The sequence below is a fragment of the Schistocerca piceifrons genome, chromosome 1 (assembly GCF_021461385.2).
Source record: "Schistocerca piceifrons isolate TAMUIC-IGC-003096 chromosome 1, iqSchPice1.1, whole genome shotgun sequence".
Classification (NCBI taxonomy): Eukaryota; Metazoa; Arthropoda; class Insecta; order Orthoptera; family Acrididae; genus Schistocerca; species Schistocerca piceifrons.
This window is the reverse complement of record NC_060138.1, coordinates 681,570,677-681,592,731: the sequence shown is the minus strand read 5'-3', so window position 1 is coordinate 681,592,731 and position 22,055 is coordinate 681,570,677. Positions and strand designations below refer to the sequence as shown.

At 39.9% G+C, this 22,055-nt stretch overlaps 1 protein-coding gene across 1 annotated transcript in view; it reads right to left on the bottom strand.

Moving 5' to 3' along the window:
* Nucleotides 1-341: 341 nt before the first annotated feature.
* The window catches only part of LOC124709008 (odorant receptor Or2-like), an 86,686-nt gene continuing 64,972 nt past the window's right edge, over nt 342-22,055 (bottom strand). Inside the window, exon 6 of the mRNA XM_047240643.1 lies at nt 342-457. Within this exon, the coding sequence (XP_047096599.1) occupies nt 401-457 (57 nt within the window). The 3' untranslated portion in view covers nt 342-400. The remainder of the gene's footprint in view (nt 458-22,055) is intronic.

Sequence of the window (22,055 nt, the reverse complement as noted above, 5' to 3'; positions counted from 1 at the left end):
TTATCTGAAGATTGATTTCCATGAGTAAATATTAAGTGCACGCTCTCGCAAACAATCAACATGATTCGATATTCTAATTATGTAATTAACATATAAACACCATGATTCTCACAAGATTGTCATTGCGTTTGATTAAATAAATTATAAAACATTTGGTATATATACATTTAACCCAGTGAATTTTTTTTTCGAAATATGGTAGTCTAATTTTCGATATACTGAGTTAAAACAAAGTAGTATCTATCAAGTTTTTTTAATGACGAAGGAACGTGTTGCAGTTGAAATAACAATTAACCATCTAATAAAGAAATATTCGTCCTGTGTTTATTCATATGGCCATCACTTTTGTTTTTCAACATCTCGCGTGTCTTCTGGTCCATTTCCGAATGAGATAATCTGTTTAACGATTTCTCATTTGCCGCAGGAGAGTGTAGAACGTGTACGACGCATTTATCAGCTGGAAAGGAAGAGGAAGAATTATTTTTTTAGTTAAAACTAAAGTTATTATTTATGGCAATAACGCTCAGCAGCTAAATCGATAAATCTATTACCTAAGTTTCTTTAAAATATGACGCAGTATTAACGAACTTTGGTGTTACATGTAACGACTAAAAAAAAGCATCCCCATACCAAGACTACCAACCACACTGTTTGGAAACTACAAAAACAGAAAATTTTTAATGTTTAGAATTACAGTTGAAATAATATAGTTTACTGCAATCCAAACTCATTATGTGATAGTGTGGCTATAATGGTTTAATTTTGACTGTCATTATCAGTACTGCTATAAATAAAATCGGGTCTATGTTAATTTAAAGAAGTTCGTGACAAATCATTACGTAACATATTCTGATGATCAATACAAGCTAAAGGCAAAACCTTGGTCAGTTGTTGCATCGTAATGTATCAAGATTCATGTGCCTCTCCGGCTTTACACTATTTAACATACATGTTGACGATATTATCATCTTTTTTAAAGAATTCGAAGAAGATATTAATCTAGTCGTATGACACATCCAAAAATGCAATTCGAAGTTACAAGGAACACAAAATTACAAATTTTTTGCTGTCAAAATACAACATAAACAACAACACACATGAGTTAAGCATTTTCCGAAAATCTTTAACCACAAACATAGTAGGAAACACATTTCTGCAGAGCCCATTAAATAAAACTAAACAGCTTTCGGTATTAGACTGCGGTATCTTACAGGTAAGATGAAAAACTGATAGATAGTTGTATCAAAACTGACAATAATTCAAAATAATAAATAAAATAAAGAGAAATACACTTAAGTAACCAAAATACTCTACAATGACTTACAGAGAAAACAATTTGTGATGAGATTTCTAAAAGCTTTATTAACTGTGGCCGTAGTGGTTGCGTGTAGGTACTGTGATTGTTGTGAATAAATTATTTGTTTGGTACTATAATCAGGCACATTACTTATTCAATTTTATTTCAAAACATTTCAAAGTGTTTCGAGCATATTTTGCTCATTATATGGTATGGTTTTGCTTGCTGTGATAACAAAAATTACTAAATTAAATATATGACAATTTATAAGCTGTGATCCCTGTAACGTTGAAGCAGTTGCTTCTCGTGAGAAAATGATGTGTGAAGCTCTGGAGGGTTCGAGAAAAGACGTCTAATAGCATCAGCTCTTGCTGCTGCTATGGTGTCGCGAACCACTGGACTTTACTTCTCCACCCTTCTCATTCCCCGTCACTGCTCGCTTTCTCATGAGAAGCGAAATTTTAACTTAAAACAGAAATTTTTGTATTGTACGACTGCAGAAAAATACGTCATGATGAACCAAACGTGTTCAAAGTACGTTACAATAAACTGAACTTATAATAGTAAGCCTAGTAATACTACGGGGGGCGAGGAGGGAGGGGTGCTGAAAAGTAATGCCACCTTCGGATTTTTTATGCTGTTCTCAATGTCGGTTGAGATATTACACGTCATGCATACACGGTCGACTTTCTCGCTTCGCTGACACAAGTTGCAAACCTCAGTCGCTAGAGAGCTTCGAACTATAGCGTGCAACATGGCGATGTGTAACGTGACTACGTCGGTGCGTGAGAAACAGCATGCTGTAATCGAGTTACGGATTCTAAGAGATCGCCCTCACATGTAGTACCCTCTCTTTCAGCGTGATACGGCCAGAAAACATATGAGGGCTGGAACATCGTCAACAATCTGACGCCTTGGCTGCACTGTCATTGGTCATCCTTCATACTTTCCCGACTTGACCCCTCCGATTTTCATCTGTTTTCAAAACTTAAAGAACACCTTCGAGGACCTCACGTTGATAGTGATGAAGTGGTGCAAGCAGAGCTGAGGTTGTGCTACGTCAACACAGGGAGACATTCTACAATGAGATGGTGTCCTTTTGGGAGAAATGCGTTCGTCGCCAGGGTGACCATGTTGGGAGTTAAGTATGAATAACAAAGATTTATAATGTTAATAAAGTCTGTTTTATTTAAAAACCTTTAAGAGTTTTCACACAAAAAATTCGAAGGCATTACTTGATGATGGTTGGTTTGTGGGGCGCTCGACTATGCGGTTATCGGCGCCCGGGGGAATTACTTTTCATCACGCCCTAGTACAAGAACTGTATAAACATTGAAGTGAATATAGCCTTGCGCACAGCTGGTAGGCTTCATGACAAATTCACAGTCATCATTATGAAGAGGGATGGCGATACACTTCAGGCGTTGCAAGGTATCACATTCAGGTTGTTTTAAGAAGTACGGTGAGAATATCAGCGTAAGGTTGGCAGTGCGACTAAGAGAACACGGAGGGCACTAAAGCTATAAAGCCTGCCTTTGCTAATCATTTATTAATATGAATACATCTCGCAGGCAGTACTATACACGCACTGTAACTTGCCTCATCTTGCAAGGGCTGGTGGCAACGGAGGAATAAGTAGAGTGCCTTGCATATTTCAACATGTGTATCACATCTACCGATTTCCATCCCATTCGGATAATTCCTACGTGGTGCGTCGTTTCAGTTACTGTGTTTTCGTATACATCGATTTTCAGATTGAAGGAAGCTTGCCGAACATGTGTGATTAATTTCGTTTTTCAAATCACCAAATTTCCCCTCTTAATTTCATGTAGAAGCAAAAGGTATGGCGTCTTCCCCCGACATACTGTATATGTTAACTTATTTTTAATTGATAATATACTTTAAGCTCACCATCCATTTTTTAATTTTTCAGTGCCATAATAAAGACCACTATCGCTTGCAGTCCGCTTCACATAGTCAATACTCAACGTATTGTCAGAGTAACGAAACTACGTTGACGATGTTATCGCATAATAAGCAGTGCGGCTCAAAAGCCACGCACGAAATTGCACTATGCCTGACGCTAACCATATCCACTGAAAATGTCGCAGGCATCTTCTGTTGCAGCCTGTCCTTTATTTCGAGGAACATAGTTGCCAACGCCGTCTCTTGGAAACGTTTTGCGGTCCAGCGAGTATAAATGCGTATTTGTTGCTTAGCAACTGACGCCAACCATCAGTTCAAAGCACATCGTTGACATATTAATGTGTGACCTAAATAAACGGCTGTTGTTATTTTGGAATAAACCGTTCTGACTTCGAGTTTCAAATCACGATAACCTCATAACGCGGAAGCTGAGATACCCTGCAAACATTTCCGCTTTGTTATGGACGTCTACAGCAGACGTAAAATTAAACAAAACGCAGCTTAATACGAAAACAACACAGGTAAGAATTTCAGCTACATTTTCACACAAACACTCACATCATTCAGAAAGTATGTGAAACGTCTGACCTTTCAAGGTCGGTGCTGAATTGGTTGAACGATGATTATGAGAACCTTGTCAAGCCAGTTCCAAAGAAATTTCGTTTTATCTGTCCTGAATGTGAACTAAGTTCAGAGAAAACGATGAAGTAGTCATTCGAAAATACGCAACATGAGCTTTTATTTTTTTAATTTTTTACTGGATCACTCCTTCCAAGTAATCGCACAGAACTTAATCTAGAATTATAAAGAAGTTTATGTGAGCAAAATATGTGGAAAAGATAGTTTACGTTGAAGAGTTTCTTTTCTTTGTTACACATTCTTACCCTAAAATGCGCGCAATAGTCTGCTGAATGGTTGCCGTCAAGAACTATGCGGATACTTGACCCAACATGTTCAAAGGTCAATATCCTACACCGAAAATCTTGTGTAGACTCATCAAAATCTATAAAAATGGGCAAGGAAAAGTAATTTTGTGCCGCTTCGCTTTGTTGTTCCACTTTGTGAGATGAAAGCACTTTTACTTCTAGATAATGGCCAATCATAATCATCGTCGGTTGTGCTTTGAACTTACCTTGACGCAGAAATATAATTACTTCTTCTGCTACTTGGTGCGATGAATGTACTTCGACCATTAGATGAGATTTTTCTTGCATTTGGAGATATTTTACGGAATATTAAGAGAAAACTAAGTTAATATAGACAAAACACTGCGGCTTCTAGTGTACCATCGTATCAAAATTCTTATGTTGCAGCCCACTGGCAATTCTGTCTCCTCGGTCTGAAACCAATCTAATCAAATACGATTGGCATTCCTCATAATACGCAGATTAGTGCGGACACATTTGTAACTCTGGCCACGTCTGTCTGCGAATCACGTGATTGTCAAGTGTATCCTTAATTCAACGTTCATGATGCTTAAGAAATATGGTTTGCAGCTTTGGAGCAATAGTTCATATTTTTCAGATTGTTAAAAGGGATAAATTTTTACTTGGAAATCACGCATTTACTGCACGTGTTCTTTGCATATTCGAAGAAAACGGTGCAGATGAAGTATAAGTTGTATTTGTCTATGCAGAATTATTAGTCTCTTGATTCTTTTCAGTCAGCGGATACAGCGTTTCACCTTGTAAACCAAAGGCAGCAGTAGCGAAAGAGCACAGTTTCGCTTAGGACAAAAAATCATGATTGTACATCAGACACCTTAAAACTCAGAAACTATACGAAAAATAATATACTTTCCCACTGTTATTGTGGTAGAATTCAGCTCATACAGTCATCCGAAATTCTGTTTGCGAAATTTGTTGTTTCTGAATCGTGGAGTAAAAAGCGGTTACGGTTTGAAATTACAGAAAAAAAGTTGGTTTTCACACAGAACCAATATAACACGAACCATTAAAAAATGAGGCACAGAAATTCTGCAAAAAGCTTCCGCAGCTACGGTCGTAACAGTGGTGACAAAGATGATTTTCTAATAAAGATATGGATTCTAATTCATTATTTCCGGCATCCCGACTAGAAGCAGTGACTCTTAGTACTTCACTCTCGTAGGTCAAATTCTTGATGATGTCTAGTTCCTGGCAGCTGCTTTGTCATCATGTCAGCGATGTAAGCGATGTCGAAATTTGCCCCACTGTTATAATATCTTCCGAATGTCCTCTTCGCCGGCCGCGTTGGTCTAGCGGTTCTAGGCGCGCAGTCCGGAACCGCGCGACTGCTACGATCGCAGGTTCGAATCCTGCCTCGGGCATGGATGTGTGTGATGTCCTTAGGTTAGTTAGGTTTAAGTAGTTCTAAGTTCTAGGGGACTGATGACCACAGTAGTTAAGTCCCATAGTGCTCAGAGCCATTTGAACCATTTTTTTGAATGTTCTCTTCCGTAGCTCAGTGGTCGGCGTAGCTGACTGCTTTGCGGGAGACCCGACTTCAGTTCCTGGTATTGCCAGGGATTTTTCCTTGGCGGAAGAACTGCATTACGGACCACTCAGACTCGTGATGCCAACTGAGGAGCTACTATACCTAGTAGTAGCGGCTCCAAGGTCAGCCAAGGAACTCCTTTCCATACCGCACCCAAATAGAACCATTGGCTGAGGATGACACCACTGTCGGGAACTTGACTCACCTGAGGCCAGAATGGGAAATTATATCTTCCGAATCAGTTTTTTCCATGATGAAATGGTGGCTATTATCAACGTGTTCAGTGCGACCTTTGTATCCACTCGCCTTTGACTGGTCAATTGCATCTTTGTTACTGCACAACAATTTGAGACCTCTTTTGGAAGAGGAGGATATACTTATCTTTGTAGACGTTACAACCAAAGTACTTCCTGACTGTCAGAAAATAATGCCCTTGTACCCTGCTTCTGCGTCGAGAGACCTACTGTCGATGGTTTTTGCTGTTCCGAAATTACTTTCTACCACATATCTGGTGTCCCCAGCCCAGTCACCTTCTACGTATCCTATCATGTCATGGCCCTTATCTGTAGGAAATTGTAATTTGAAACCTTTAGTTCCTTTTCGACACCGTAGAATTCTTTTTACAACTTGTCGTTGAGGTATACTTGTGTTATTAAATCGACTCACCACTACAATTAATTATGCAAGAGTTAGTCTAGCACCTAATTATGCATACGTTAGGCTTCTTTGTACAGGACATTCTTCATGACAGGTCTTTGTCTCTCTGTCTTTGGTCTCATTTCATGACTCAATAGTTGCTTATTATGTAGCTATGTGGATACCAGATGGCAGTCTTGCATGTTTTTTTTTTCTAAAATCTGATTTATGTAATGGTTCTGATCGCAAATAAATCAGCATGTGATCTATGTCAACTAGAAAGTTGCGTGTCACGATAACAACCTTCAGAACTGTTATGTCTACCGTGTAATCTAAACTGCATATATATTGCGAAAGATGTTTCATTTACACCGTATGATGATGATGATGATGACGTTTGGTTTGTGGGGCGCTTAACTGCATGGTTATCAGCGTCCGTACAAATTCAGGAATGATGATGAAATGATGAGGACAACACAAACACCCTGTACACCGTATGTTTCATGCGCAGACGAATGTATGTTTTATTGTCGCAATGACTATGCTTTTCCTGAAATAATATTTACTTAGTAAAACTAAGTTTATGACGTTTGTTTTTTAATCTCATGTCACTGTCAATTCCATGTTTAAAGATGACGTTATTCTCATAATAGTGAGTGCACGTGGCAGCCTGCTTCAAGCAACAACACTCGACTTTACAGACTTTTATACTTTCAGCAGGAATGGCAGTCTTTGTGAGCCACTATTATAATAGGTATATACATTTCTCAAAATTGCAATCAGCTGTATGCTTCTGCCATTTCCTTGTATGCTTTTCATGTCAGAAGATATGTCACCATCTGGAGATACAGCTCTCTGAGCCTTCAGTACATCACCTTACGTTCCACGTGATTAATGTGTCTTCAGATTTCAGATTTATGAATAGAAGAAGTTGGGTTCACAGTCTGAGCCAAACATACTCCTCGCACGTAACTTACCTACAAGGTGAGTTATCTACACGTTCTTGAAATCAGGTTATGAACATTTTACAAGAGGGTATCGACACAGAATTCATTCAGATATTCAGTTTACCAACTGACCTTTCGTTACGCAAAATAAGCTGTACGTATCTTTCAATATTACAGTCAGATAATGTTACAAATCATTTCTTGGGCATTAATCTTGTATAGAAGAGGCATTTATTCAGGTTGTGTTTCAGGATACATATTTACATGTCATCCAATAATTTGTGCACAAATTAGGCACCTTGCAAATAGCTGCGATGAGCATATCTCTTCCTTGATTTTTGCTGTAATCGCAGAGGTCAGATGTGGAGCTACGTAAATTTAAACTTCATTGAGCTTTATCTAGTCTGATGTTCCAACAGCGACTACCCTCTTTAACTCTGTGCTTTATTAAATCTATTAATGCTTTTGTCTTTTACTGTTTTGTCACTTGATCAACCATAAGAATTTTAACAAATTCTTTCAAGTTGTCTGACAAAAAAATTGTAATTACATTACAGTGATCAGTGTCTAAATTGTGTTTAGCAGCTATACTAAATAAATGTCTGAGTGAATTGTATCGTATTACTGATGCAGATGTTGCTTCATAGAGTAACCTTGTGCATAACGCATAACTACCAGACGAAATTTGCCCTTTTAAGTCTCATTTTGTCTTAAAAATCTACTTGGAGTCGATAGCTTTTGTTTGCTTGCACGAAGGATTGCCGATTCCCATTTGATTTTCCACATGTGACTTTAATTCTTCTGAATTGCACATAGTGATTTCAGCGAGTCCTTAGACTGCGACGTTTCTTCCAAAGTTGGTGTTTCTGATTCTTGGGAATATTTTGTATGATAGGGCACATAATCTTCCATCTGCTTTGATCTTGGTGTTTGAGAAGATCTTCTGAGTACCTGTTGAGATGGTTCGAAATCTTTTTTTGTATTTCGACTGAGCCTGAATCTTCTAAAACGCTGTTTTCCGTCCTGGCGCTCCTTCAGTCGTCATGTGCCTCAGTGTTTTTCTAATTCTGACTCTACTTCTTCTGATCGTGTTCTATTTTCCTCCGCATCTGTAAATGGAATAAATGTTTGGTTTGGTTTAAGCAGTTGATCAGATGTTCCTGGCTTTCATTACTCTTCTGAATTGATCCTTATTTAAATGTCTTCAGCCCATGGTCTCGTGGTCTAGTGGCGAGAATCGCTGTCTCTAGTTGACGAGGTGCTGGGTTCGATCCTCACCCGGTTTGGAGATTTTCTTTGCTCGGGGAGTGGGTGTTTGTGTTGTCCTAATAATTTACTTTCATTATCATTGATGCGATCGTCGAGAGGCGGCCAAAGTAGATAGACTTGCACCAGGCGGCTGAACACTCCCAGACATGTTTCCCAGCCAGTCATGCCATCACTCATTTCATTTTTCGTCTTTAAATAGCGGATAATATAATTCTTTGTTGAACGGCATGGATCAACCCGTATTACTTGCTGTCTTCGCATATCCGACAAGTATGCGCTCAACATATTGTTTTTGTCCCAGCTGCAGATTTTGGTATGTGGGCACATGCCTTATTACCAAATAATCTTAGATGTCGTAGGTCGGAGTATTTCATCTACCTGATACCCTACAAACATTTTAAAACAGTGATTAACCTCACGTACGTGGTATTTAGTGCTGAGAGTGCACAAAAACAATTTCTCAAATAATCATCAGTCATAATTAGAAAATACATAGCTACCCGATGGGTGTGGTTTGCATTGAGTCCACAAATCTGAATGTATTAAGTCCAGAATCACTTTATGTCTATAGGTGGAATGTGGCAAAGAAAGTCTAACTTGACAAACTGTCTATTGGCTTCTGGAGGGTAAAGCTTTGACAATGCTAACCATTGCTGGAGGGTAAAGCTTTGACAAAGCCAACCACTTGTGCTGGCGAAACGCCAGTAAAATCATCGGCCGAAGAACCCGAGACAGAAGCCAATAATCAGTTTGTCAGCAAGTGGCCACGAAAGCATTAACTATTTTGTAATGTCTAATTTGTTTACCTTCTAGGTACATAACGCGCAGATTGTCAACGGCCCCTTTATATGTGATGCTACTAATTAAACCTTTTCGTAATTCTTCCATCACAACTAAGTATATTTCCCTAATCTTCTATACTACTGATTTGCATTATTAGACAAGGATACACCCTTTGGCTCTATACTGTGACACTTGGTTGATTCACTTTATACATTGCGTGGATGAACGATGCAATGGCTATAAATTTCGTCTTGGCACCACGAATGTGACAGCCTCTATCATAAAAAATGGCTGATCGGTCCTTTTACATTATTTTCTGTACTCAGTTGAGGCACGTAGAACCCATCTTGTCTCCGCCTGCTAGTGCTTCAGTATGTGTACAATTTGTCCCTTTTACGGCTAGGTTCTCTACGTTACCCATGATTATTTTTGAACTGACAAGTGAAACTCCCCATCGCAACCCCCCTCAAATTTAGTGGTAAGAGGCCCCATGGGACAGCCCGTCAAAAACTGAACACAAATCAAGTTCGAAAGCAGGAAGAAGGTGTACGTGTGTCATCTAATAGGGATCTCTTATCGAAGCACCTAATTTGTTCGACTGGTAAATGAGTCAGATATGCCTCCTTGTCCTATATGGGTGCTCGTATGAATGTTAATGTGATCATTCTCAAGGAAATGACGAAAACATAATAGTTTGTCATGTAAGATGCAACAAATGAACGCAACAGGTTCACAATCACACAGTTCCTCTGTGATCTGTCGAAACATAGGTTTTTTTAACATTTGTGAAGTTGAGTTCCGTTTTGGAAGTCTTGACTGCTGAATTCCTTTGTTGAAACATAGTTCACACCCGTTTATTTGTTGTTTTCATTTCTGTAAGACGTCTATGTGCCCACTCTCACTATATATCACATTTGCTTGTGACGGTAACGTATTTCTACATCTACATAGATACTCTGCAAATCACACTTAAGTGCTCGGCAGAGGGTTCATCGAACCACCTTTACAATAATTCCCTACTATTCCACTCTCGAACAGCACGCGGAAAAAACGAACACCTATATCTTTCCGTGCGATTCTGATTTCCCTTATTTTATTATGATGATCGTTTCTCCCTATGTAGGTCGACGGCAATAAAATATTTTCGCATTCGGAGGTGAAAGTTGGTGATTGAAATTTCGTGAGAACATTCCGCCGCAACAAAAAACGCCTTTGTTTTAATGGTGTACCTCCCAAATCCTGTATCATGTCCTTGACACTCTCTCCCTTATTTCACGATCATACAAAACGTGCTGTTCTTCTTTGAACTTTCTTGATGTACTGCGCTAAACCTATCTGGTACGGATCCCAGAGCGCGCAGCAGTGTTCCAAAGGAGGACGGACAGGCGTAGTGTAGGCAGACTCTTCAGTAGATCTGTTACATTTTCTAAGTGTTCTGCCAATAAAACGCAGTCTTTTGTTTGCCTCCCCACAACATTTTCTATGTGTTCTTTCCAGTTTAAGTTTTTGGTAATTGCAATTCCTAGGTATATAGTTGAATTTACTGCCTTTAGATTTGAGTGTTTTATCTTGTAAGCGAAGTTTAGCAGATTCCTTTCAGCGCTCATGTAGATGCCCTCACACTTTTCATTATTTAGAGTCAGTTGCCAATTTTTGCACCACACAGATATCTATTCTAAATCGTTTTGCAATTTGTTTCGATCTTCTGGTAACTTTACTAGATGATAAACAACAGCCTCATCTGCAAACAATCTAAGACAGCTGCTCAGATTGTCTCCTAAATCATTTATACAGGCTGTTACAAAAAGGTACGGCCAGACTTTCAGGAAACATTCCTCACACACAAATAAAGAAAAGATGTTATGTGGACATGTGTCCGGTAACGCTTAATTTCCATGTTAGAGCTCATTTTAGTTTCGTCAGTATGTACTGTACTTCCTCGATTCACCGCCAGTTGGCCCAATTGAAGGAAGGTATTGCAATGCACGGGGATCCAATGGACGAGGCAATTCTTTGTGCAGTTGACGATAACCCTAATGTCAGCGTCAGAGAAGTTGCTGCTGTACAAGGTAACGTTGATCACGTCACTGTATGGAGAGTGCTACGGGAGAACCAGTTGTTTCCGTACCATGTACAGCGTGTGCAGGCACTACCAGCAGCTGATTGGCCTCCACGGGTACACTTCTGCGAATGGTTCATCCAACAATGTGTCAATCCTCATTTCAGTGCAAATGTTCTCTTTACGGATGAGGCTTCGTTCCAACGTGATCAAATTGTAAATTTTTACAATCAACATGTGTGGGCTGACGAGAATCCGCACGCAATTGTGCAATCACGTCATCAACACAGATTTTCTGTGAACTTTTGGGCAGGCATTGTTGGTGATGTCTTGATTGGGCCCCATGTTCTTCCACCTACGCCCAATGGAGCACGTTATCATGATTTCATACGGGATACTCTACCTGTGCTGCTATAACATGTGCCTTTACAAGTACGACACAACATGTGGTTCATGCACGATGGAGCTCATGCACATTTCAGTCGAAGTGTTCGTACGCTTCTCAACAACAGAGTCGGTGACCGATGGATTGATAGAGTAGGACCAATTCCATGGCCACCACGCTTTCCTGACCTCAACCCTCTTGACTTTCATTTATGGGGGTATTTGAAAGCTCTTGTCTACGCAACCCCGGTACCAAATGTAGAGACTCTTCGTGCTCGTATTGTGGACGTCTGTGATACAATACGCCATTCTCCGGGGCTGCATCAGCGCATCAGGGATTCCATGCGACGGAGGGTGGATGCATGTATCCTCGCTAACGGAGGACATTTTGAACATTTCCTGTAACAAAGTGTTTGAAGTCACGCTGGTACGTTCTTTTGCTGTGTGTTTTCATTCCATGATTAATTTGATTTGAAGAGAAGTAATAAAATGAGCTCTAACATGGAAAGTAAGCGTTTCCGGACACATGTCCACATAACATATTTTCTTTCTTTGTGTGTGAGGAATGTTTCCTGAAAGTTTGGCCGTACCTTTTTGTAACACCCTGTATACAAAGGAAACAGCAGAGGACCTATAACACTACCTTGGGGAACACCAGAAATCACTTCTGTTTTCCCTGATGACTTTCCGGCAGTTCCTACGAACTGTGACCCCTGACAGGAAATCACGAAGCCAGTTGCAGAACAGAGACGATATTCCATAAGTAAGCAATTTCACTAGAAGTCGATTGCGTGCTACAGTGTCAAAAGCCTTATGGAAATCTAGAAATACGGAACCAATTTGAAATCACTTGTCAATAGCACTGAACACTTCGTATGAGTAACGAGCTAGTTGTGTTTCACAAGAACGATGTTTCCTAAATCCGTGTTGACTGTGTGGCAATAGACCGTTATCTTTGGGGTAATTCATAAAGATCGATCACGTTATATGTTCCAAAATAGTACTGCAAATCGATGTTAATGATATGAGCTTGTAATTTTGTGGATTACTCCTACTGCGTTTCCTGAATATTGGTGTGACTTGTGCAACTCTCTAGTCCTTGGGTGCGGATATTTCGTCGAGCAAGCAGTTGTGTATGATTGTTAAGTATGGAGCTATTGCATCAGCATACTCTCAAAGGAACCTAATTGGTATACAGTCTGGACCGAAAGACTTGCTTTTATTAAGCGATTTAAGTTTCTTCGCTACTAAGAGGATATTTACTTCTAAGTTACTCATGATGGTAGCTGTTCTTGATTCGAATTCTAGAATATTTTCTTGGTCTTCTTTGGTGAAGGAATTTTGTAAGGCTGTGTTTAGTAACTCTGCTTTGGCAGCACTGTTTTCGATGGTATATCCATTGCTATCGTGCACAGAAGGCATTGCCTGTGTCTCACCGCTAACATACCTTACATACGATAAGAATCTCTCTGCATTTTCTGCAAGGTTTCGAGATAAAGTTTTCTGCAACAGTGTTTGACCCATATTGTGTACCAAGGGGGATCAGCTCCGTCGTTCGTTAATTTATTTGAAATAAATCTCTCAATTGCTGTCGATGCTCTTTCTTTGAATTCAGACCACATCGGCCAACACTTACATTGTTAATTTGAAAGGTGTGGAGATTGTCTTTCAAGAAGGCGTCAAGTGAATTTTTATCTGCTTTTTTGAATAGGTATATTTGTCGTTTGTTTTTCGAGGACTTGGGGCTTACAGAATTCAAATCGCTACGACAACCCTGTGTTCGCTAATCCCAGTATCCGTTTTGATGCCCTTTATTAGCTCAGGATTATTTGTTGCTAGAAGGTCAAGTGGACCGTTTACTATTTGCTTGGATTGGTTGGTTGGTTGATTCGGGGAGGGGACCAAACAGCTAGGTCATCTGTCCCATCGGATTAGGGAAGGATGGGGAAGGAAGTCGGGCGTGCCCCTTCAGAGGAACCATCCCGGCATTTACCTGAAGTGATTTAGGGAAATCAGCGAAAACCTAAATCAGGATGTCCGGACGCGGGTTTGAGCCGTCGTCCTCTCGAATACGAGTCCAGTGTGCAAGCCACTGCGGCACCTCGCTCGGTATTCGCGTGGGCTCGTGAACTAACTGTTCGAAATAATTTTCAGAGAATGTGTTTAGCATAATTTCGGATAATGTTTTATGCATACCTCCAGGTTTAAACATGTATTTTCGCAAACGAATCAAGGGTAAATTAAAATCACCACTAATTATAATTGTATGGGTCGGGTACGTGTTTGCAATTAAACTCAAGTTTTCTCTGAACCTTTCAGTAATTGTACCATCTGAGTTGGGAGATCGGTAAAAGGATCCAATTATTATTTTAGTCAGGTTGCCAAGAATGACCTCTGGCCATACTATCTCACAGGAACTATCTCCTTCGGTTTCGCAGCTAGATAAACTACTTCTAACAGCAACAAACACGCCACGGCCAACTGCGTTTATCCTATCCTTTCGGAACACCGTTAGGTTCTTCGCAAAAATTTCAGCTCAACTTATCTCCGGCTTTAGCCACTTTCAGTGCCTGTAACGATTTGAGCATGAGTGCTTTCTACTAGCACTTGGAACTCTGGTACTTTCCCAACTCAGCTACGACAATTTACAACTGTTATTCTTACCACATGACTCATATTCTATAACCAACGCATAGTATGACAACTGCCGAGACTCCAGAAAGAGAAAAAAAAAACATTTCAATGAGCAGAAAGACAGTTCATAATGTCATGAAAAAAAAAATTGGCACGAGGGTATTTTGAAAACGACTCGCCCACTTTGCAGTGCAACACCAAGTCCACATTTTTTTTTTTTTTTCAGTTCAGTACACCTTCTTCCTGTTTTCAAGCCTGATCTGTGTCCAGTTTTTGATGGGCTATCCATTCGGCCATCTTACCACCAAATATGAGACTTGGTGAAATTCAAATCACTTGAGTGCTTTGACACGACTGCTGATGTACCAAAATCTACATACCATTCTTTGTGTACAGCTTTAGCTCACGCTCGTGTCTCTAAGAATGTCATATAACTTGTTTATTTGGCGTAAGATTTTCCTACTGTCTTGTTTTTATTGCGACGATTCTTCTCTGTGCGCCCATATTTGTGCTACTGTGACATCTCAAACTTCTGGGAATGTACTGTGTGTTAATGTGGTTGTCCGTTTTATTTGGCTGAAGAGCTGCATCATTGAAAACCGAACTGCCGCGAGCATCATCTTTATGCGGTAAATAATTTTTAACGGAACCTATTTTTATCGGCGTGCCGGAGTTCTCTAAACTTATTAGCACTGGTTTGTTCTCACAAGGCAGCTCTACTAGTAAAATACGTCCTGCTCAAGTTAAGATCATTCAGTTTATTTGGCGCTGAATGATTTGACGAGCCATCCACTGGGCTATCTTACCAATAAATCTGAGGGGGGTGCTTTGGAGAGTTTCCCTTCCTACATAGACAAACAGTTCTCCAGTTGTTAAGAGTGTCTCGGCAATCATATTCTTCGGTGAAGTCCTGAGTTCTCGTAGATTTAATTTCTCCCGCGTTTCTTTCGTAGTTGAAATGTTCTCTAGATGCACATAAACAGTAGTGTCAGCTCACAATATTACATATTTTAGTCCTCGCAGTACTCATGTAAATCTTCTGATCTCGCCCGTTAAGCACTGCCACAATTGTTCGTGTTTCAAGTAAGTTTTTGTCGCAAACTGCCACGTGTTGCAATTATTTCTTACTTTTCTTTATTGTTTAATGGCAACGTATTAGCACTGAATGAACTTATGCTGTCGGTGTTCTACATTTTTCTCTTGAAATGAACTTTCTTGGCGTAACGGAGACATATGTAGCTTTCTTTGCTTCAAATAAACCTTTTTCTTTGCATAATACTGGCGAAATGGATGGACTGTGCGCATAACCTGTTTTTCCTAATCCTTAAACAAAAAACGGTTACGGTTTGAAACTGAAGAAAATAGACTTTATCTTCACATAGGACGAATGTAACACGACCTGTTATAAATTGTAAAAGCACAGTAAAACCTACAAAAACTTGCATGGCAACAACCGTGGAAATGGAGCCAAAGATGATTTTCTAGTAAAGCCGTGTATTGTAACACACAATTTCCTGCATAATACTTAAAGGGTAACTGCCAGATAGAAAAAATCAACACCGCGCTGGATCATGAGACAATCGAAATGCGTCGTCTGGACAACATTCATTAAATTCGTGAGTAGCACCATTCCAAATTGTAAGGAAACAAATAATCTATCTAGATTTCTTCCAGAGAGTTTGATGAGTGGAGATGTCTAGAAAAGTGAATTAAGGCAGCAGCAGCTTTATTCAGAAATTTATTACCAGATGGCTACTACGAGGGCTATCCACAAAGTACATTACGTTTTGGAATTAAAAATAAAGTATTGGAAAATTTTTTTATTATATACAGATGAAAGCAACACTTAAATACTACTTTTCTACATAGTTGCCATTTCAATTAAGGCACTTATCATAGCGATGGACGAGCTTGGAAATTCCTTCGTCGTAAAATTCGGCCGTCTGCGCCTTCAACCACGTGGTTACCTCTTCTTGAAGCTGTGTGTCGTCATCAAAATGCTGCATAGCCAACCACTTCTTCATTGCTGGGAATAAGTGGAAGTCGCTCGGTGCCAGGTCGGCACTGTACGGCGGATGAGGAAACAACTCCCACTTAAAAAATTCGAGAACTTCACGAGTGGCATTTGCCGTGTGGCCCCGGGCGTTGTCGTGAATCAGCAAGATCTTTGAGCCCAACTTTCCCCTGCGCTTGTTTTGTATTGCACTTCTGAGGTTGTGCAGAATTTGGCAATACCTTTGAGAGTTTATTGTAGTGCTTCTTCCCAGGAAATCCACAAAAATCACACCTTTTCTGTCCCAAAAGACAGTCGCCATAACCTTCCTTGCCGACATTGTCTGCATGCATTTCTTGGGTTTTTGGGGGGAATTTGTGTGCCCCCACTGCATTGACTGCAATTTTGTCTCGCAGTTCACATGCTTAACCCATGTTTCGTCACCAGTAACGATGCGATCGAGTAATGAGTCGCCATCTTTCTCGTAAGCGTCCAAAAACGTTAACGCTGCAGCCATTCGCTGATTTTTAAGAATCTCTGCCAAGATTTTTGGTATCCATCTTCCACAAAACTTGTGGTAACCAAGCTTTTCGGTAATGATTTCGTGCAACAAACTTCGCGAAATTTGTGGAAAACTCATAGAGAGTTCCGTTATTGTGAAATTACGGTTTTCACGGACTGCGGCATCGACTTTTCGACAAGTTCCGCAGTCACTATGCTGGGTCTTCCACTTCGCTCTTCGTCGTGAACGTTACTTCGGCCATTTTTAAATTTTATGACCCATTGACGCACTCCACCTTCAGTGATTATGTTGTCCCCATACACTTCACAAAGCTGCCGATAGATTTCTATCGGTGTACAGTTTTTTGCAGTCAGAAACCTTATTACAGCAGGCTCTTCACACTTCGAGGCATTTTCAATTAACGCTGACATTTCAAACTGTCACAGTAACTCAACGGAGTACAGCACGAACCTCTCACTAGCACGGCAGGATGCCGACTGAGCGGCGGAATGCCATGACACCAAGTAGGCCGCGCTAGCCCCATCCATAACGGACACAAACGAAAACGTAATGTATTTTGTGGATAGCCCTCGTATCTTAATTAACTCTATTAAAATAATCTGAAATCAAAGCTTTTTTTGTAGAAGAGGTATTTAATGCGACACATAGTCTATACTAAACGTTAAGGACTCTAGGCCAGCCGCAGTTCATGAGGAAGTAACTCAGAATTTTTTTGGAAAGTAGACGGTTCTATACGGACGAGAATTCTGCCACACATTTCTATTCTGTGAGGCGTAGCTAGCAAGTGACAGTGATCGCTACCACAATTAAACGCCACTTGTGGAGGTTGTCGTATTTGTTACGTTTTAACGCCCCCAGCGTAGCAAATTTCATGTTTTTACGATTTATTTTAAAGTATTGTCCTCTGCGATCTGGAGTGAGGTAAAGAAGTATTTTTACCCTTTGGACCATCAATTATCCTCCTCTTTACGGAGACGAAACGACCCAAGAGTGTACAGTTTTGCGTTATTCGGTCTGTAGCTCGTTGAATTACACGCTTTCGTGAAGAGCTCAGCCATTACAAGAGGCATAAGCATTTGAAAATTATTGCGGAAAAGATACTAAAATCAAACGTATCTAGAACTGTATACGAGAGGATGCTTGGAGCTATGTTGAAAGCAATTCTGTTAATTCTTTATTTATTTATCAAATTAGAATTTTGTATTCCCAGGTAATTGGAAACAGAGTAACGGAAGAAAAGATAATTTTCTACTGTTCCACTTCATCTTCCTTACCCCGTGCAAAGAGGCGTCATGATATTTAATTGATTGAAAGAATAATTAGCGAGGGAATCGTGGCATTGTATTATACACGCGAGATAATATTGCTATAGCACAAATAATTTCCAGTTGTTGCCACGACAAGGAAACTGATATAATAGGAGGTACATTGTACTTACAGAATTCAACGACTATCCTCCAACTTTCACTGTAATCAGTAAGCGATATTCTGTCAGGGTTTTCTCACCGTGCTGGATGATACACTTCAGTTGGTTCTGTGCTAGTCCTTTCCCTACTACATAATACAAAAGGTTTTCGTTGAACAAAATTGGTAAGAGTTGGTGTTTACGTTATTACACGGATCCTACTCCAGAAAGCACTTTATTTAAAAGAAATAAGGGAGATTATAACATTCACAAGAGACGAACCGTGCATAAAGTATCTGCCTTTATAATGAACAACTAAAATAGTCTGTGCATCCGCCTTTGAACACATCTATGAAAAAAAACGTAAATTAGTTACAAACTACAGGGTGCACACACTTTATACACCATGTAAACTTCACTACAGATATTCGGTTTTCGGTTAGGACATATTCGATATGCCTACCATCATCGGCGGTGATGTGGGGCAGACAAATAGCGAAATTCTGCTTGACCCACTGAAGTGTCGGAACATCGATGCTGTCGATGACCTTCTGAATGGCTGTTTTCAGCTCAGCAATGGTTTTGGGGTTATTTTTGTACACCTTGTCTTGAATATAGTCCCACAGAAAGGAGTCGCATGTGTTCAGATCAAGAGAATACGGCGGCCAATTTTGGCCAATGCCAGTGAACATCAAACACTCTCCTCCTTCGATGGGGTCAATCTCCGTCATCTTGTTATTCAGTGACTAGACATTTCACACCACACGGTCACTCGTTGAGGGTGAAGAGACTTCTCGATAGCGCAATGCGGATTCTCAGTCCCCCAAATGCGCCAGTTTTGCTTATTGACGAACGCATCCAAATGAAAACGGGCTTTGTCCCTATACCATACAGTCGCATATTATTTCCATCATCCCCCGCGGTCAGTTTGAACGTCCTAACGCAAACCGTTCAGAAGTTACAACGATTTTATTTCATATAGTTCAATAATTGTCACCCTGCGTCATTGGACAGGGTACACAATGACAGATTCATATTAACGAATAGGAAACTTCGACTGCTCGTGGTGTTGTCCCCAGATAAGGGAAGAGAGAACAGCTTTTACTTTTTTTAAACAGAGATATAGAATTATGTACGACTTTTTCTAACTGTTATCGCAAGCATCCAGTATAAAAAAAATTAGTCGAAGTTAGCCATACCCCGAAGATTCCTTAATAACGGTCTCAATTCGGCGAGGAAGAGGCTCCACATGTTGCTTCAGCTGAAGCGAGTCGTTGGCGAATAGATTCCGTAGAACTACCAAAATACGGCGATGTTGTTCATCTGCTGTTCAAGAATGTCTCAGGCATTTTCTGACAAAATAAGATCGCATGATTTAGCGCATTCGACAAGTTGAGTGTTCATCAAGTCACGAACACGTGCGATGCAGCCCTGTGAAGGCGGCTGTTGTCTACTTGGAAGACGAGAGGAAACTACAGAAGTAGAGAAAAGGACAGCGTTTGATCACTGAGAATAGTGCAATACTCATTTTGGTTCATGTTCACGGCAGTCCGAATGTTTGGTCGCAAGTCATGGTACGAAAAACACTCCAAAAACACCGAGCGAGGTGGCGCAGTGGTTAGCACACTGGACTCGCATTCGGAAGGACGACGGTTCAATCCCGTGTCCGGCCATCCTGATTTAGATTTTCCGTGGTTTCCCTAAATCGCTCCAGGCAAATGCCGGGATGGTTCCTTGTAAGGACACGGCCGACTTCCTTCCCCATTCTTCCCTAATCCTATGAGACCGATAACCTCGCTGTTTGGTCTCTCTCCCAAAATGACAGGACTCCAAAAACATCACAGGACCACTTTAGGCCTGAGCTTCACCCTTAATGCACTAAGGATTAAACGGCTAATTGGGCGGTTAGTGCACCAGGGCCCGCTCTAGGTCGGGCTACCCGGACATTAGCCCGGGGCGCCAAAATTTAGGAGCGTCATTTTGTCTGTAAGTGTGAGAAAAATACCGACCTGTTAAATACCCAATAACACAAAAATCTTAAAAACATAAAATGTAAACTATAGTCATGTGAGTCGTTTTGCATCGCTTTCTTTCATTATTAGGACTTCTCTCGCTGCGGCGCCTGTTGCTCCGCGATAGAGAGCTTCCGTTAGATCTTCTCCACTCCCCGACGCGGCGAAGATTCTTCGCTCACTCCGAGACACCGTTGCGGCGGATGTATGACCTACTGTTAAGTGGCTCGCCTAACAATAGGTCATACAACGAGCGGCAGCTGTGCGCCAGTTGCGGTACAGAAGGCTCAGAACGCCACTCCTACTCGCGCTTGTCCGGTCTTATAAAGTTAAACACAGCTATCATCAAGCTGTTGTTTATACTGACATAACTAGTTTATCGTAGATCGATGAAGGAATCGCAACAATAACACCGTTTTTAATTAAAATGAGGATTTAATTTATCCGAAATGGCAGTCTATTGAATAACAAACTATTGTATAAAATCAGAATGTAGTCTATATGTATAATTACTGATATTTTTGCTTTATGAAGATGATTTTTTGAATCACTAATATAAGACATTTATTAAGTTCATTGCTTTGATGAAACGCGTTTCATAATAATATATATAAATGAATGGACTGAATGAAATCTTAAAACCAAATTCGTAAAATTCTTTTTCATATCATGAATTTCAAAGGCCAAGTGGAGAAACTTGAGCTAAAGGAAAGAAAAATTTTAAGAAAAATCATAGGCCCAAAACTTCAAGACAATAAGATTATATACATAAAAAATGAAACTCTCTACAAGAAAACTGAAAAACTTTCAGATATTATGCGAAAAAGAGGACAAATTTTTATGTTCATCTTCTCAGAATGAATTCCATCAGATTAACAAAACAAATCTATGACTTTTTTCGTAATCGCTAAACGAAACCTAACTGGTTTACAGAAACTGAGAAAGACCTAGTAGAATTAAATATTTCATAAAATTCACTTATCGATCGAAGAGCTAAATTAATTACTAAAGATGAAAACATAAGGTTCCAAGACAAATCTACACAAAAGTCCAAACCCTTCACCTCGAAAGAAGAGAGGAAAAGAAGATCAGAAAGACTGAAGAAATACTGGGCCCTAAGAAAAGAACAACGCACAAAAATGATTGATCCAGCGTACCCCAAAGAGGGTGAAACGAAGGAGGAAGAAGAACTATAATTTGTTGAAATATTTGTTATTAAAAATACATTTTATAAAACACCAAACTTCCTTTACGTTCACAGGATACGAAACATATTTTGTGTAGACTATAAAAAATTTTAAGCAAATTGACAGAATATAACTTTGAACTTATGTTAATTAGGGTTTTATCTTATTTAGAACAAACGTAAATCTTTATTTTTTTGTTTTCTAAAGTTCACATTGTTTAATTTTAGTGATGTGCTCGCCTTTCCCAGACTGTCTAGCGGTAAAAAAAAACTGTCTGGCTACCAGTATGAAAAACGAAGACTGGGAAAGGAAACCGAAAGACAAAAAGAAGCTGGCGCGTTACAAAAGCTGTATCCAGACTTGTACCAAAAGGAGCGATGACTCTGAGACTCCAACACCATGTACGGTTGTAAAAGATTTTACGGAATCACAAACGATGATAATGATAAACAAATTTACTAAGTTCCAAAATCAGTTGGAACTGACGACACTCTGACTCTATCATCGTCAGAGGAAGACACTGAA